The 14,867-nt window shown below is 34.5% G+C and overlaps 2 protein-coding genes across 2 annotated transcripts; one reads left to right on the plus strand and one right to left on the minus strand.

The window, feature by feature from the left end:
- Positions 1-3,489: 3,489 nt before the first annotated feature.
- On the minus strand, positions 3,490-4,184 carry LOC134234193 (putative nuclease HARBI1). The gene is made up of 2 exons (XM_062716248.1): positions 4,103-4,184; positions 3,490-3,851 (listed from the first exon to the last, which is right to left on the minus strand). Exons 1-2 carry the CDS (start codon positions 4,182-4,184, stop codon positions 3,490-3,492), a joined length of 444 nt encoding a protein of 147 aa, XP_062572232.1.
- Positions 4,185-4,225: 41 nt separating this feature from the next.
- Positions 4,226-9,898, plus strand: LOC134234194 (perlucin-like protein). The gene is made up of 4 exons (XM_062716249.1): positions 4,226-4,358; positions 5,015-5,094; positions 6,715-6,790; positions 9,498-9,898. The coding sequence occupies exons 1-4, from the start codon at positions 4,226-4,228 to the stop codon at positions 9,716-9,718; spliced, it is 510 nt and encodes a 169-aa protein (XP_062572233.1). The 3' UTR covers positions 9,719-9,898.
- The last annotated feature ends 4,969 nt before the right edge of the window (positions 9,899-14,867 follow it).

The raw sequence follows: 14,867 nt of genomic DNA on the forward strand, positions 1-14,867 counted from the left end.
TTTTAATGCCCCCGTAAACGAAGTTTCGGGGGTATATGATTTTTGTCGTGTCCGTCCGTCCCTCTAGCTGTCTTTCTGATAAGCTGTAGTCTGCAAAAACCTTAACCCTGCCCAGAACGTTTGATTTAGTGGAGCTATGAACTTCATATGTGTATTCCGTGTGAAAGACCTTTCTTTGGGTACCACCAAATTTGACCTTTTGACCTTGACCTTGGAGTTTGACCAAATTTTCCATAAAATATCGAAATTTTAGTTTAACCATTTATTTAAATCAGTACATAACAGGACTTTCATACCTCATATATGTATTCTTTGTGGAAAGACCTTTCATTAGCTACAAACAACGTTTGACCTTGACGATTTCTGTACTTATAAAAAAAACATAAACCTTGGTCATAACTTTTGAACAGTAAGCACTATTCAATTGGCTACATGGATAAATTGCACGTAAACATTTTTTTCTTTAAAAAAAGCTTTTATTGAATACATTATTGACATTTGTAATTATTTGTGGTTATTACGTACATCAATATTCATTCAAGCATACAGAGATATTTTAGATATATATTGCACAGCCATGCCATGCCTAGACTCAAAAACAAACTCATTCTCACAGGCATATCAAAACCCTGGTAAAAATGATTTTCCTACGAATAACATGTGTATTATATTCGCTAATTATCGTTGAAATATTTGATTCTTTACTGATTGAACAAAAATACATCCAACAAAACTTTGATGGGAATAACATAACTTATGAAATAGTGTTCAATACATCGGGGAATGAACTATCATGCAGTGTCCACTGTAGTGGAATGGTCTCTTGTGTTGCCTTTTTGTATAGCTACTCACTGCAAACATGTCTTCTTTTGGACAATTCGGTGACGAAAAACCCTATTAACTTTCCCTCCAACAGAAACTGGTTGTACTTTAGTAAAAACAACGGTAAGAATTTCTGAAATTTTTTAAACATATTTTTTACTACAGGTTTGCAAAAGTCGGTCATTTAGTGGAATAATTTTTATTTAAAAAATTGATTGATTGTATGTATGTTGTTTAACGTCCCTCTCGAGGATTTTTCACTCATTTGGACACGCCACCAGTTACAGTTAGAGAGCTGCAGACTTTGTCATATGCATCGACACTTGAGTAATGGTGGATCTTTTTTTTTGTACCAGCACCTACTGCGTCATGGGACCTCGGTTTATACAGTCTCACCCGATGGACCAGTCTCCACGTCCTACAGTGGGATTCGAACCCGCAAAGTGAGAATCAAGTCTTTATTTCGCGACATTAGAGTAGACACGCCAACAAATGCGACCATAAATCATAAAAATGCTAAATCCATTATAATTTCTCATACCGGTAGGTTTCACAGAAAAAGGTAAGATATTTATGTTGTAAATCCTGCACACTCATATCATACTTCAGATCTAAAAATGAATAAAAGCTGTTATCTACAAAATTCTCTTGATAGTTCTTTTAAAAGCATTGTAAATCTTTATGCTGGAACTTTAACACATCTATTTTTTTTATACAACAAGCTTTTATGCTGGATCCATTACATGTATGCACAATCATACCATACTTCAGATCTAAAAATAAAAGTTGTGAACTACAAATTTTTTAATGTTCTACTTTTAAAATTCTTGTACAACATATTGTTAATCTCTCAAGATAATTCAAAGACGAAGGGGAACTTTAACATACTTCATACGTAGAGCATGCCATTGCATATCGAATCAACTGAGAGATGTTGACCCCATATTCAGGTGAACACGGTATATTTCTAAATAAGTAAGGGAAGCTGACGATTGAAATAATGCAGTCATTTCATTGATCATAAAGCTATGTTGAAGATTTCTCAAGTCTTTAAGTTTTAGTGCTTTTTTTTAAAATACTTTTCGATGTTTGATATCATTGAACTATAGTAGAGAGAAAAGGACAACAATACAAAAAAAAAAGAATTTTGAATTTAAAAAAAAACAAAAAAACAGTCTTACTTTGGCAAATCTTTGTTTAACCTTACTATTAATATATTTAGTTACTTTAATTTTGAAATGAAATCATTGATGAAATAATATGTAATATTTAGTGCAATAAAACCCTTTGTGTGTAAAATATTGATATGTATCAACACTTTGGGAAAACTCAAATTAGTCTGGGAAAATTGTTCCATGTATATTCTAAAAACACTTGTTTTGATTTCAATATCTTTAAGCCCGTGTCACACTGTCACGATTTTTGGCTACGATAGAGTACGAGTTAAAAAATCGCAGTAATTCGGCGTTCATCGTAGAGATAGTCGTAGGATATCTTCTTAACTCGTGTTTCATCGTAGCAAATCGCCAAACGCGGCGATTGTTTTGAGCATGTTCAAAACAATCGTGGCCACGGTACGATTTTTAATTATCCGTAAGCGATTGTACAGAAATCGCAATACACTCGTACACATAATCGTTGTAAATCTTCAACGTTCGTGGGACACTCGTAGAAATTCGTAGAACTTCCGACTCTGCGAGTTTCCTACGATTTATCGCGAGTGTCCCACGAGTTTCTTCGAGTGTTTCTCGACTCAAAAGGAATGTCCTACGATTTCATGCGAATATGATACGAACACATGCGATTGACGGCGAGTGCAATACAAGTACCGTGCGAGTGAACTGCGAAAAAGTACGATTGTACGCGTTGACTGATTGCTGATTGCTCCTTATTCACGGTATGGATTATTTTAAGTTATGATTGGTGTTTTATGTTATTTTTATTTTCTTTACAAAGTACATTGTACTGTAATGATTATCATTAAAGTTACTGATCTACATGTAAATGTACATGTAATTCAGTTGTTGATTGTCAGGCTTTACACATATGTAATTACGAGTGTTTGCATTTTAAGTTTGTGTTTTATTTCTAATTTGTTCAGAGAATGAGTATTAACATTGTTCAATGCTTCACGTTTATTGATACACAATAAATTTAAAACAATATCCTGATTCATTTATTCATTTACAATATGGTACATTTAAATAAAACGGCCGTCAGCAGAATCATCAGAACACACATACAAATCTTAAAAATCATAATCATTATATCATGTCATTCTGCCAGGGAACCGCCCTAGCAGGTGAATTGTAGTAGTGCTTCAGGTACAGCCTCTGGGTCTTCGCTGCTATAGTTGCTCGATTACATCCACCAACGTTATTCAAGTCTGTAAGGTTTGCACAGTCTCTCCAAGCTCGCGGAACCAAGTGATGATTTAAGTCCTCCTGGTCAAGATTTTCGTTTTGGAGATTTGGAAATCTCATTCGCATGAAATTATGAAGACAGCAACATGCTAATACAATAGATGAAAAAGTTTCTGGTTCTTGACGCATTGGAGCTAAGAGGCATTGCCATCTGTTGGCAAGTATTCCAAATGCATTTTCTACAACGCGCCTTGCTCTGCTGAGTTACGCTCCTCATTGGTCAATGTCTTTCTTGCGAAAGGTTTCATAAGCCATGTCCTGATAAGGAAGGCGTCATCACCCACGATGAAATTCTGTTATCATTTGGTAGAGGGGCATCTTCTGGAAATCCAATATTATGATTTTCGACGACATCTTTTAATTCTGAGTTGTTAAACACTGTAGCATCTGATGCAGAACCATTTGCACCTACGTCAACCCAGATGAACTTATAATCAGCATCAACAAACCCCATAAGAATGAGGAGGTGGAACCCTTTGTTGTTGTAATAAAGTGATCCTCCGTTTCGAGGGCATTTTATAGCAATATGTTTCCCATCCAAAGCACCAAGGACACGGTCCAGGTTCCTTCTATTTCTGAACTGCTCAGCTATTTGTTGCCACTCATCTGTAGTTGTTGGACATTTAATTACTCCATCAGCATATTCCGCTACTATACTTTCAAAACTTCACGAACCAGCAAGGAAATCGTATTATGTGGAACTCGAAATCCGTACATCAGACTTGTGTAAGCCTCTCCTGTTGCTAAATACCGAAGTGTAATGGCCAACTTTAATCCAGGTTTCAAAGCCTTTCTAAATCATGTGTCTTGTTTTTGTAATCTAGGACTCAATCTGTCTACAAGCTCTCTAAACATACCTGGCTCTACTCTGAGAAAGTCTGGCTCTACTGTGAGAAAGTTTTTGAATGACAATACATCCTCCGTTTCAAGTTCTTTCATCAAGCGATCGAAATATCCATACTGAGTCCGTCTGGTGATCCATGGTCTTATCCAGTATCTTCTTCTTTGCCTCTGTGGACGCCCGTTATGTAATAAATGGCAATTGCCTCGTCATTTTCTGCAATATTCTGATCAAGTTCCCCCAAATATTGCAGCAGTTGAAGCCTCCGCACGGTAGCTACTGCCATAATTATACAACTTCGAAATTAAGCAACCCTTTCCCTCTATATATATACTCAAATCAAGTATAGTCGTAAGAACTCGTCACTGTTCGTGGGAATATCGTGTGTGCATCGTACAGACTCGTAGATATTCGTAAGAGCTTCGTTTAAAATCGTGTCTTATCGTACAAATTCGTGTAAAGATCGTATTGCGTTCGCTATGTGATCGTCCTTGTTCGTACATAACTCGCCAAAACTCGTTCTGTTATCGTATAAGCCTCGTACATTGTTGAGCGGACAATGTGAGTGTCACACTGAAAAAAAATCATCCTCTGTCAAAAAATGCTAGGCTAGCGTGGCGATTGTCGGCGATTTATGGTTTTTTGTAAGTCGTCTGGAATCGTAGCAAAAATCGTGACAGTGTGACACGGCCTTTATGTAAGTGTTATGACTGGCCAACACTTTCAAGTTCATAGGAAACTGCAAATTCACGAAATTTTAGAATCAATGTACAGCTAAGACTGAGAGGAAATTGCAAAGATACTGCAATATCTTCTTTGCGTTTTTCCTTTGCGAAAGTTCAAACTGAAGGTGGTCTAATCAAAACACTAGTATTATTATTATTATGTAGTTTTTAGTCATCAAATGGTTGTGATATTCATATTGCAGACTGTCCTGCATCGTGGATAAGGAACGAAGATAGTAGTTATTGCTTTGTTAAAAAAGGACTTCAATGGAGTTCTTCAAAGGTAAGTACTTTAACTAAAAGATAGTGGACAAACCATGCATATCATGTGTTATCTTTTATTATCAGCCGCAGCAGCAGCCGATCTATTTTTGGTTGTGTTTGAAAGTGCCCATAGGTAAAGGAGACTTTTTGTCATTAGCTCATTAAAAACTCTAAATTGATAACAAATCTAAATCCATGAGTAAAATATTTTAAAAACTTGCTTTAATATTAGTATCAATTATATTATATATAGTTTTGAATATGCTGCAAATGACACAAAAATATTTTTCTACATGTTGCACCGCGCCTTGAAGCACAACCTACTCTGCAGAAACTGTGGGCATTATCACGTGACAAAGATCCAGGGTATCAGCACGTGGTTTATCTTGAGAGGCTTTTGTCTTCATTTTGATGACAATAAATTCTTATCATTTATCATTGACTTTTTTTTTACAACGATGATCTATTTGATGAGCAAATGCACTAACATGTCTATTCTTCTAATTTTTCTTTTTCTTTGAAGACAGCCTGAAATAAAGTGTGTGTGCTTTTCTCACATTGATGCTTTTAAAATTGTGAAAGAAATTTTTGAAATGCTATATTTTGTTACGGCCGATTTGATGCTTTGCATCAATTTTACTTGTCTTTTAAATGAAAGAAGAAGAAATTCAGAATGTGTTGGAGAGGTATCAAAAGCGCACCCAGATTTTGTTTTTGATACCATTAGAAGTAGGGCTTCAACAACGTAACCTTAAAACGGAATGCAAGACATAACAGTAAAATACGTTTATAATTACGGTAACGACACTTAAAGACGTTGGATCCTGATATTAAAAGTCTAACTTTTTTGCCAATCATATTTTTAGTTTTTACATGCATAGCTTAATTAAAATCAAATAAAAATGGGGGTAATATTCTTCTTTAGGCGCTACAGTACATTTAGTATGACCTTTTTGTGTCTTCATTAAAAATTACTTCTTCGACGTTTTCCCTCATATATTTTTATCCAAATAAAGCATGGAACAAAATAAACTCTACGTCTATTTTAAAAAAAGACACTTTAAAAATGTGAGTTAGAAAAAGTTTCAAATTGCTTCGCATGATAAATTATTTGACCTTTCTGCACTAATAAAATGTGATTTTTCTGGCACTGAAAATTTAATAAGCAAGAAAATTATTTCAAAGTCTTAAACTTCTTCTGAATTTAAGCAGATAGGTCAAATCTGTCTTAAATATTCAGAAAAGAACATCAAAAAAGGAGGTATTATATGATGTAAATTTTTAAATATTACTTAATATGTGTTAATTTTACATTAAAATTGTCTCAATTTTTCCCGGATTGACAGAATATATTAATTTTAGAACAATATTTGTCACACTTCGTTGAATGAATTTATAAGAAAAAAACATTAATGATTCCGTCCCCTTTACTAAATGGTACAAGTCGTCCGAGGGGATATAAATCTAATATGGATACTAAAAACTCAAAATCCATTTTTTTTTAAATATAGACAACTACTTGGTCAATTAAAACAAGCTTTGGCAAACTCTATGCCCTGGTATCGGAGATTTACTGAGACACCTAATTGAATGTCTGGTAAAACGAAACTAGAATACTTATTTTTCTCTTTCATTTTAGGAAAGCTGCATTTCTATGGGAGCACATCTTCTGGCAATAGAAACTGAACTTGAGAAAACATGGATTCAAGACAAAGGTACAGTTCGCGTCTTTTTGTACTATACAATATTTTTAGCTCAGGTGAACTGAAAGCTAAAGTGAGGTTCTCTGGTCACATTTTGCCTGTGATCTCTTTACGTCTGTCCGTCTGTAAGTAAATCTTTCAAAGTGTAGATTCAAGTTTGTTCAAATCATTAACCTCCAGGGGTAGGCTGGGTCGACAGTGGGTGATCAAAGTTTAACATGAGAGTACCCCGGTTTATAGGAAAACATATTTTTAGAAACGTTTTTCAATAATAGCAGAACCATTATTTGTCATATTAATATGGAAGCATCGTCAGGTTGTGTAAATTTAAATTTATTCAAATCTTGAAGAGTAGGTCAACGATGGATGAACAAGATTTGAAATTGAAGTATATAGGGAAAGTTTTTAAAATAAATCTTCTGCTCATGAAAATCAAATCTATGAATTAGTCATACTGATATCGAAGCACCTTTAGGTAGCGTAGTCTCAAAACATATAACCACCGGTGGTAGGGTTGGTATACAAAAGGCGATCAGTTTTACATAGGAATTTATATTTTAAAAAAAGTTTTAGAAAATGCCTTTTTTCAGAACGGCAAAGCCATAGTCATATCTATATGGAAGCATCCTCAATTAATGTAAATTTAAAGCATGCCGCCACCCCACCCTCCATTAATCTTTCAATACTGAACAGAAATATGATTTTTTTTTCCTAGCCGATATGGCCGGTCAGGTGAAAAGTGTTTTGATGTGTCCTCTTTGAAATCAGGACGTTATGGTTTGATTATTGTTCACTGCGCTGAATTAAACCTAAAAAACATAGCCAGAAACATATTCTCTCATCAAGCGCCTGTTATTTGAAGAGATAGTCAAGGATATTTCGAATGAATCACACCTTAATTAACTGAGGTCTCATGTCCCGGTAGGCGTTGGCATGATGGTGTACTCCCGTTTTGCATTCATCTGATATTTATACATGTAGAGCAATAGATGTGAATTATGTTTTTATAACAATTATAGTCTGCCTTTTGACTGATATACCCGAGTTTTACCAATTAAGGAAATAAGAAAGAATTATGAAAAAAAGGATGTTTTGATGAATAAATAATTGAAAATAAATGCTATATAAAGAGTTTCAAACAATAAATGAAGAAACTAAAATTTGAAGAAGGATAAATGTAAATCCTATTATCCAATTGCAAACATTGTCAGTTAAGGGAAAATGCAAGTACTCGATGGAAAGAATAAAATCTTTAAAAAATAGATTATCAAGTTGTCCATTCAACTGCGATTGGAAGCTGGGGAGGTTTAATGATGAAGAATTATAAATCAATACCTTATATACATATGTAACTAAGCTTCATTATCTTTCCATCTAGGTTCATATTTTTCTTATTCCTCAACCACGATGCATACTATAGCAATGGAGTAATTCATTTACCTAGACAAATCACAGGCTTTTGGATTGCTTTAAAAAAGATAAAAGTATGGAACTCTTACACAGGGTACCCAATTTCGCTAATAATTTTTTTTAATCAAATGCTCTAAAATTTTACTTTCTATTTAAGGAAGGTCCTTACTTTCAAATGTTTCTGATAATTTTTTTTAATTTGAATACGTTGAATCAGTCATAATCTAACTAAAACACCTATAAAAGACATATCTTTGCAGGTTAATTTTCATACAACACGTCTCAGAGTTCATACCAGTCCTGTAAAATTTCAACAAACAAAATTCAATAGACAAAATTGAAGATGTGTGATATCATATTTTTGCAACGTGCAACGCGGCCGAGCTTGGTGTGTGGTGATATGGCTTGTATCACCGAGGCGTTACACTTAGTTTCGTTAACCTGTTAACTCAGATTTTTGTTGACCAAATCAAATATATACAATTATATTACAATAATACAATGGGTTTCTTCTTGATTGAACAACCACTAACTGTGGTCAACGGGTGTCTCCCGCACACAAATTTCTTCTTGTCCTGCCACTACAAAAGTCTCCTGGAACTTCCCTCACCTTTTTCTGTGAGGGAAGTTCCAGGAGACTTCTGTAGTGGCAGGACCTTCCCGTCCTTCCAGCTTTACAATTTATTTAGTGGGCTCTTCAAAGGCCCAAGCTGATGTCGAGTAAAAAAATTAAGGTCAATTTTGGAATTGATTTCAGAACATCTCGAGAATTATACGGAATTACGCGGAATGAACTTTGGTAGTAATGAAGATTGTTTATATATGAATAGATATGGATAGAAAGTAAAATTGTAAAACATTTGATTTAAAAGAGCTTTATTGGCGAAAGTAGGTATCCTATGAAAAGAGTTCCGTAACTAACCCTTTGGTACACATTTTAACTAAAATAAAAGCCCCGAGTTCCGATTAACGATCTTATTTTGAAACATTTCAACCCTTTATGGTTTACCCTTATAGAAGGGAAATGATATCGAATAAGTCAATCAATCACAAACAATCAACCGATTGGAAATTTAACTTATCTTTATTATACACATGTTCGATATCAGTCAACTAAAGGGCATTGGAATTCTTTGTAATAAAAGGCCGTATGTGTACATGTAACGCATTTACTTTGTTTCTAATATAATATTCCTCCAAAATATATAAAACTTTAGGCATATAAAAATGTGCAAAAATAAATTCCTTATCTCTCAGTGAAGTACTTGCAATGAAATTGCAGGATTGTACCTTAACATTTTTATTTCAGCCTCTGGGGACTCTTGGTGGATCGGGGGTACTGATTTAAACTCGGAGGGCACGTTTTACTGGGAACACTCTTCTAAGAATATGACGTACACAAACTGGTATTCTAATCAACCAGACAATGATACAATTGGAATAAACGAAAATTGTGTATCAATGGTTAGAAGTGGATATTGGCATGACTACCCATGCAATCACACGTTTTACTATATTTGTGAAAAATAGCTGAAAACGGTATAACGTAAGCTATACAAGAGATTGAATAAAATCGTACTTTTATATATACATAACATGCACTGTTACAACGCACAATGCACAGTATCAGTTTCATTTCTCTGGAACATTCTGGATACAATTTTTGTAACAAGTAAATATGTTACATACTAGTATGTTATTCCAATGTTTTTTTTTTATTGTTTATGTTCATGTCTCTCTCTGTCTTTATACCCCCGCTCTAAAAGAGAGGGGGTATACTGTTTTACCCTTGTGTGTCTGTCCGTCTGTCTAGCTGTGCGTCTGTCTGTAAAAAAAGTTTGGTAGCAGTTTTCTACGCAAATACTCGATCATCGCAGATGCTTGAAATTCATATGGTGGGCTTTATTTATGTTCAAATCGGCCGATATGAATTTCCTGTTTATTACGTATGTCCGTAGCAGTTTTCTCAGCAACTACACTGAACCAAACTTCTAAGTGTTCATCTAATATTTTTTCAATAACAGCATACAATAAACAATTTCTTTACATCATGGTTAATGATACATATTTCAGTTCAATGTTGCGTAAATTTCATGTACATGTAAGTATCTCGTCAGAATTGTAAGCAAAGTGTTCAGGGCATGTCAATTGTACCCTCAAAATGAAAATTCACATAAAAAATAACCTCTTTGGAGTAATTACTGCAAGATTCATTTACTGTTTGATACCATGTACTCCTGAATGGGAGATTGACCCATCTGCTGCCACACCTACTGCATAGATCTCCCCAAACCGTTGAAATTGTTTGGAAGGAGGGGGGGGGGGGGCTTTGACATTCCTTATAAAAATCCCAAATGTGTGCAATGGGATTCAGATCCGGGGATTTGTCAGTGCATCATCACACATATGCCGGACCTTTCGTCAATATCATTGGGGTTTAGCGCGAAAGTGTACCGCTTTAAGTATGATTCAGACTGTTTGATATGATATTGGACGGCCATGAGCACCTATTTTACATGATTCATTTTCTAACTATTGAAGTTGTTTGTTTTAAGGTTTCTAATATTGTTTCTGGACAATGTAACACTCTATGAAACTTGGCCTCAAACGAATTAGATCCAGATCACTTCCGGTTTGGTTATATTTTGTCCAAAGCTTTTAAATTGTTGTAAGTTGGCGATGAAAATGACACACATCGTATGGGAAAATGTGATTAAATGGGTTTTGACACTGATTGTTATTTTTAAAAATAATTATATCAAGGACAAAAAAAAAAACACTAAAATAAAAGTGAGTAAAACGTTTGCGAGTGTTTTGTGTTTTTTTTAGTTAATTCAGTTTTCAAAAATCGATCATGGTCACAAAAAGATACTAATTACACAAAACAGGTGCCACACAGAACAGATTTATTGTTTTTAAGCTTCGTCACAGGACATTGGTTATCATCAATAAGATTTTATTTAATTTTTCTCTCAACAATATTATTGTTGAGAAGACTGGTTGTGATAATCTGAAAATATCACACCATTCTATCATAGTTTTTTTTAAATACATGTAAATACATTTATTAGAGTGAACACGTAGAAGTTTTGTTAAGTGTACTCATCTCAGATACTCAAAATCTTAGCACACTCCTTCGTTAGGCATGCTATTTGATGGGATTCATTTTTGTTCAAATCCGATGTTAACTTCCTGTTTGTCCATGCGTCTGTACGTCCCACACATTACAATACTTATTGTAGCAGTTTTCTCAGCAACTGCTCATTACAGATGCTTGAAATTTTATCACACTCTTTGTTGAGGTATGTCCTATTTATCCATGCATCTACCTGTAACTGAACTTATGTTTATTAACATGATAGTGTTACATGTAATTCACATCAGAGCGGGGTATTACTTGTGAGCATCGGCTCACAAACTTCGTGTTTTTTTTTTTCAGCAATGTTAGCTAATTACATGATAAACTATTTGTTATATGGTACATCACAACATAATCCTTTTTAATAAGAAGAAAATTACTCAGATCTTAGTGCTTAGAAACGCAGAAATAAAGAAAAAAATTCTAGCAGTTTTCATTGAATTAGAAACGGTGCAGGCACGCAAAGTGAAAAATTGGTAACAACAAAGCATTATATTACAGAACAGTTTCTGTAGCATACAGTTGCCTTTTAAGGACATACGCAACGTACCTACTAATATTTTTTCAAGATATCATACCCCCGCTTGAAAAGTGGGAGGGTATACTGTATCGGTATGTCCGTCTGTCTGTTACGCTTTAGGGTACCCATCTCTTATCCGCAACTCCTCTTATACCACTGAGTGAAATTCAATGAAACTTTCACAGAATCTTTATTACATATTGCCATAGCTGCAGAACTGTAGCTCTCTGCTTGAGAAAATTCGGACATATAAAGCAGAGAGCTACAGATCCAAGCGTTGTCAAAACCTCCGATTTACGCCGACGATTTTTTGTCTCTACTATAGGTATTATATTTTGTATTTTATACTTTCCCTAGCTTTTAGAATTGTATCATATAATTAATCAGATATTAAACTCTTATTTCTGATACTTTATTTACCTTTTAACGGTCTGAAACAGTCCTGTATTAATATAGTTTTGTAATGTCGGTTTAAAAGAGTCCCATTTCGACGTCCGTAACCACAAACGGCCTTAATTTTGTTATCTTTGAAACACAAGTGAAGGGTGAGTAAATTACCAGGAATTGAAGTTAAATGTTTGATTTATTAATAAATGCTATTTTTAAAGCTAGGGAAAGTATATAATACAAGAAATAAATACCCGAAGTGAGCGACAAAAAATCGTCGGCGTAATTCGAAGGTTTTTACAACGCATGGATCTGTAGCTCTCTGCTTTATCTGTCCGAATTTTCTCAAGCACAGAGCTACAGTTCTGCAGCTAATATTGCCATTGTGCACCTCCTATTTTACTTTTTGATCCGACACATATTTTGGGTTTCCCGGCCACAGCAAAACATGGACTTTGTCATCAGTTATAACCATATGGGAGGCGGGGGTATCATTTAGTGAGCTCATTGCTCACAGTACCTCTAGTCTTAATTAAGGATTTTAGTACCATCAGATGTTCATAGACAAAATTCAGCATTCATAACCAGAGGTTTTGAACAGTTATAAATTTATGAAAATTCTTTAATAATTCAAAGAAAAATATACAAAAATTACTAATAAACACATATTCAAGATCTTTTGTTCATCAAAACTTGTTTTAGAAGAAGTGTACAGCAACCTACATGTATATAAACTTTTTATATAGCACACAGTTCCTAAGGTATTGGACCTCTTCAGCTGCAGGGGAAAGGACGATAAAGTTCTAACTACATGTACGTTGCCAGTGGTAAAAACAAAAGACAAGACAAAAAGCTAGGCTGTAGCCTATACATCATTTCACTCAATTTGTAAAAATTAAATATTTATACTTCAGTTTGGTGGAAAAAAGTGGGTGATCAGGAAACGAGACAATTAACGTATTTTATTTCATGTCAAATGCGAAAAAAAATGTTCTAGGCAAATTTAATTGCATTTTATTTATTTAACACTAACAGTGAAATAAAAATTGTTTACGTCATGAGTTTTTGTTTTATGAGGAAACCGTAAAACAAAGTAAAGTATTTCAACAAGTTTGGCTTTCCAGAAAGCCTGAAATGTCATCTGTTTGGTATCAATAATGTCAAAGAAATAAAACAGAAGGGAAATATTTTAATGCAATGAATATATGGAATATGACACCTGAAGTTCCCAAATGACTTATTCAGCAAACTCCACAGTAAAGTACGCAGTTTCTTTTGGCCGCAGTATATATATGGAAAGCATGGACGTCTGCGAGAGCACCCAAGGCGATTTTTGGTGAAATTTCATTCTAGCGGTATTTGTGCTTCTGGGTGTTTACAGTTTTATACTTAAATTCAAATACTTTCCTTGAACTATATTTTCTTAACACAATACGGAATTATCAACAATAATCATCATTCATTTAAAAAAGCAGCTAATCATTAAAGTTTTACAGGAATTAAATAATTAACATAAAATTAGCGTTGTCCACTCTTCATTCATTTTTTGCAGAATCTAATTGTAAGCTTGTTCTTTTGTGCGAGAACCAGTTTTCCCTTCGCGTCAACAAATCTATATATAGAAATCACGTCATTGTCAATTCTCCTTGTGTGGCTTACCAATTTAAGAAGGCATAGTATTGAGGATCAATATATATACGACACACCGAAACTATAGATATTTATAAGCATCGTACTTCTTTTCTCAATTTTCCCTGGCTTTCAATATAGGCCTAAACCGAAAGTAGATCACACACTCCTAAGCTAGTTCTTCTAAAAGAAAACCAGTTTACAGGCTACTTTGAACTCTGTAAAAGATCGAGGACTCCCGAAAGATTAATGGAGGCTTACACTAGGACTTCATTTCCCTGGCTTTCAATATAGGCCTAAACCGAAAGTAGATCACACACTCCTAAGCTAGTTCTCCTAAAAGAAAACCAGTTTACAGGCTACTTTGAACTCTGTAAAAGATCGAGGACTCCCGAAAGATTAATGGAGGCTTACACTAGGACTTCACTTCCGGCATACAATCTTAATGTGTTATCTCCCGAGGGAGATGACAAACAGGAAATTTCCATTTTTAGCCGGGCTTATTGCTCAAAGAGCAATTGCCGGCTTATGTGATCCTGTTCAAGGCAGGATGTTGACCCTATAGTCGCCATTTTAAAGTTACATGCAAAAATATAGTTCTTACCCTCAACCGCTTTTGAGATAATACAAACGCTAAATAAAGCAACAAAAATAAAACGAAGTTTTATCTATATAAAATAAACATTAGTAGTAATGACTTTGAAAACTTCATAAGCCAAAGAACATAGTTCATTAGCGTAAGGATTTTTGATAATCAGTGTTACAGTAGTTCTCTACACATACGAGGTAAAGCAGGAGAGGGAACCAGTCTGGCCTGTTTGTTTACATTCAGCTGCGGTACCAGATTAATTCTGATTCTGACAAAATCGGACCGTGGTATTAGGATTGAAAAACTCACTGTCAGTGTCTTATCATTTATATTGATAGTTTTAAAATAATTTTTTCATCAGAATATAAACGTGATTCATGTAAGAAATCCATTCTACTCTGTAAATGAGCCCGGC

Source organism: Saccostrea cucullata, unplaced genomic scaffold, assembly GCF_032062105.1.
Source record: "Saccostrea cucullata isolate Sc308-1 unplaced genomic scaffold, CSIRO_AGI_Scuc_v1 ctg329, whole genome shotgun sequence".
NCBI lineage: Eukaryota > Metazoa > Mollusca > Bivalvia > Ostreida > Ostreidae > Saccostrea > Saccostrea cuccullata.

Coding starts and splice junctions, on each gene's coding strand:
- LOC134234194 (XM_062716249.1), top strand. CDS start 4,226: ATGGTCTTATCCAGTATCTTCTTCTTTGCCTCTGTGGACGCCCGTTAT. Junction 4,359..5,014: donor GCAGTTGAAGCCTCCGCACG/GTAGCTACTGCC, acceptor TTCATATTGCAG/ACTGTCCTGCATCGTGGATA. Junction 5,095..6,714: donor TTCAATGGAGTTCTTCAAAG/GTAAGTACTTTA, acceptor CTTTCATTTTAG/GAAAGCTGCATTTCTATGGG.
- LOC134234193 (XM_062716248.1), bottom strand. CDS start 4,184: ATGAAAGAACTTGAAACGGAGGATGTATTGTCATTCAAAAACTTTCTC. Junction 3,852..4,102: donor CTTTCTCAGAGTAGAGCCAG/GTATGTTTAGAG, acceptor CAACAACTACAG/ATGAGTGGCAACAAATAGCT.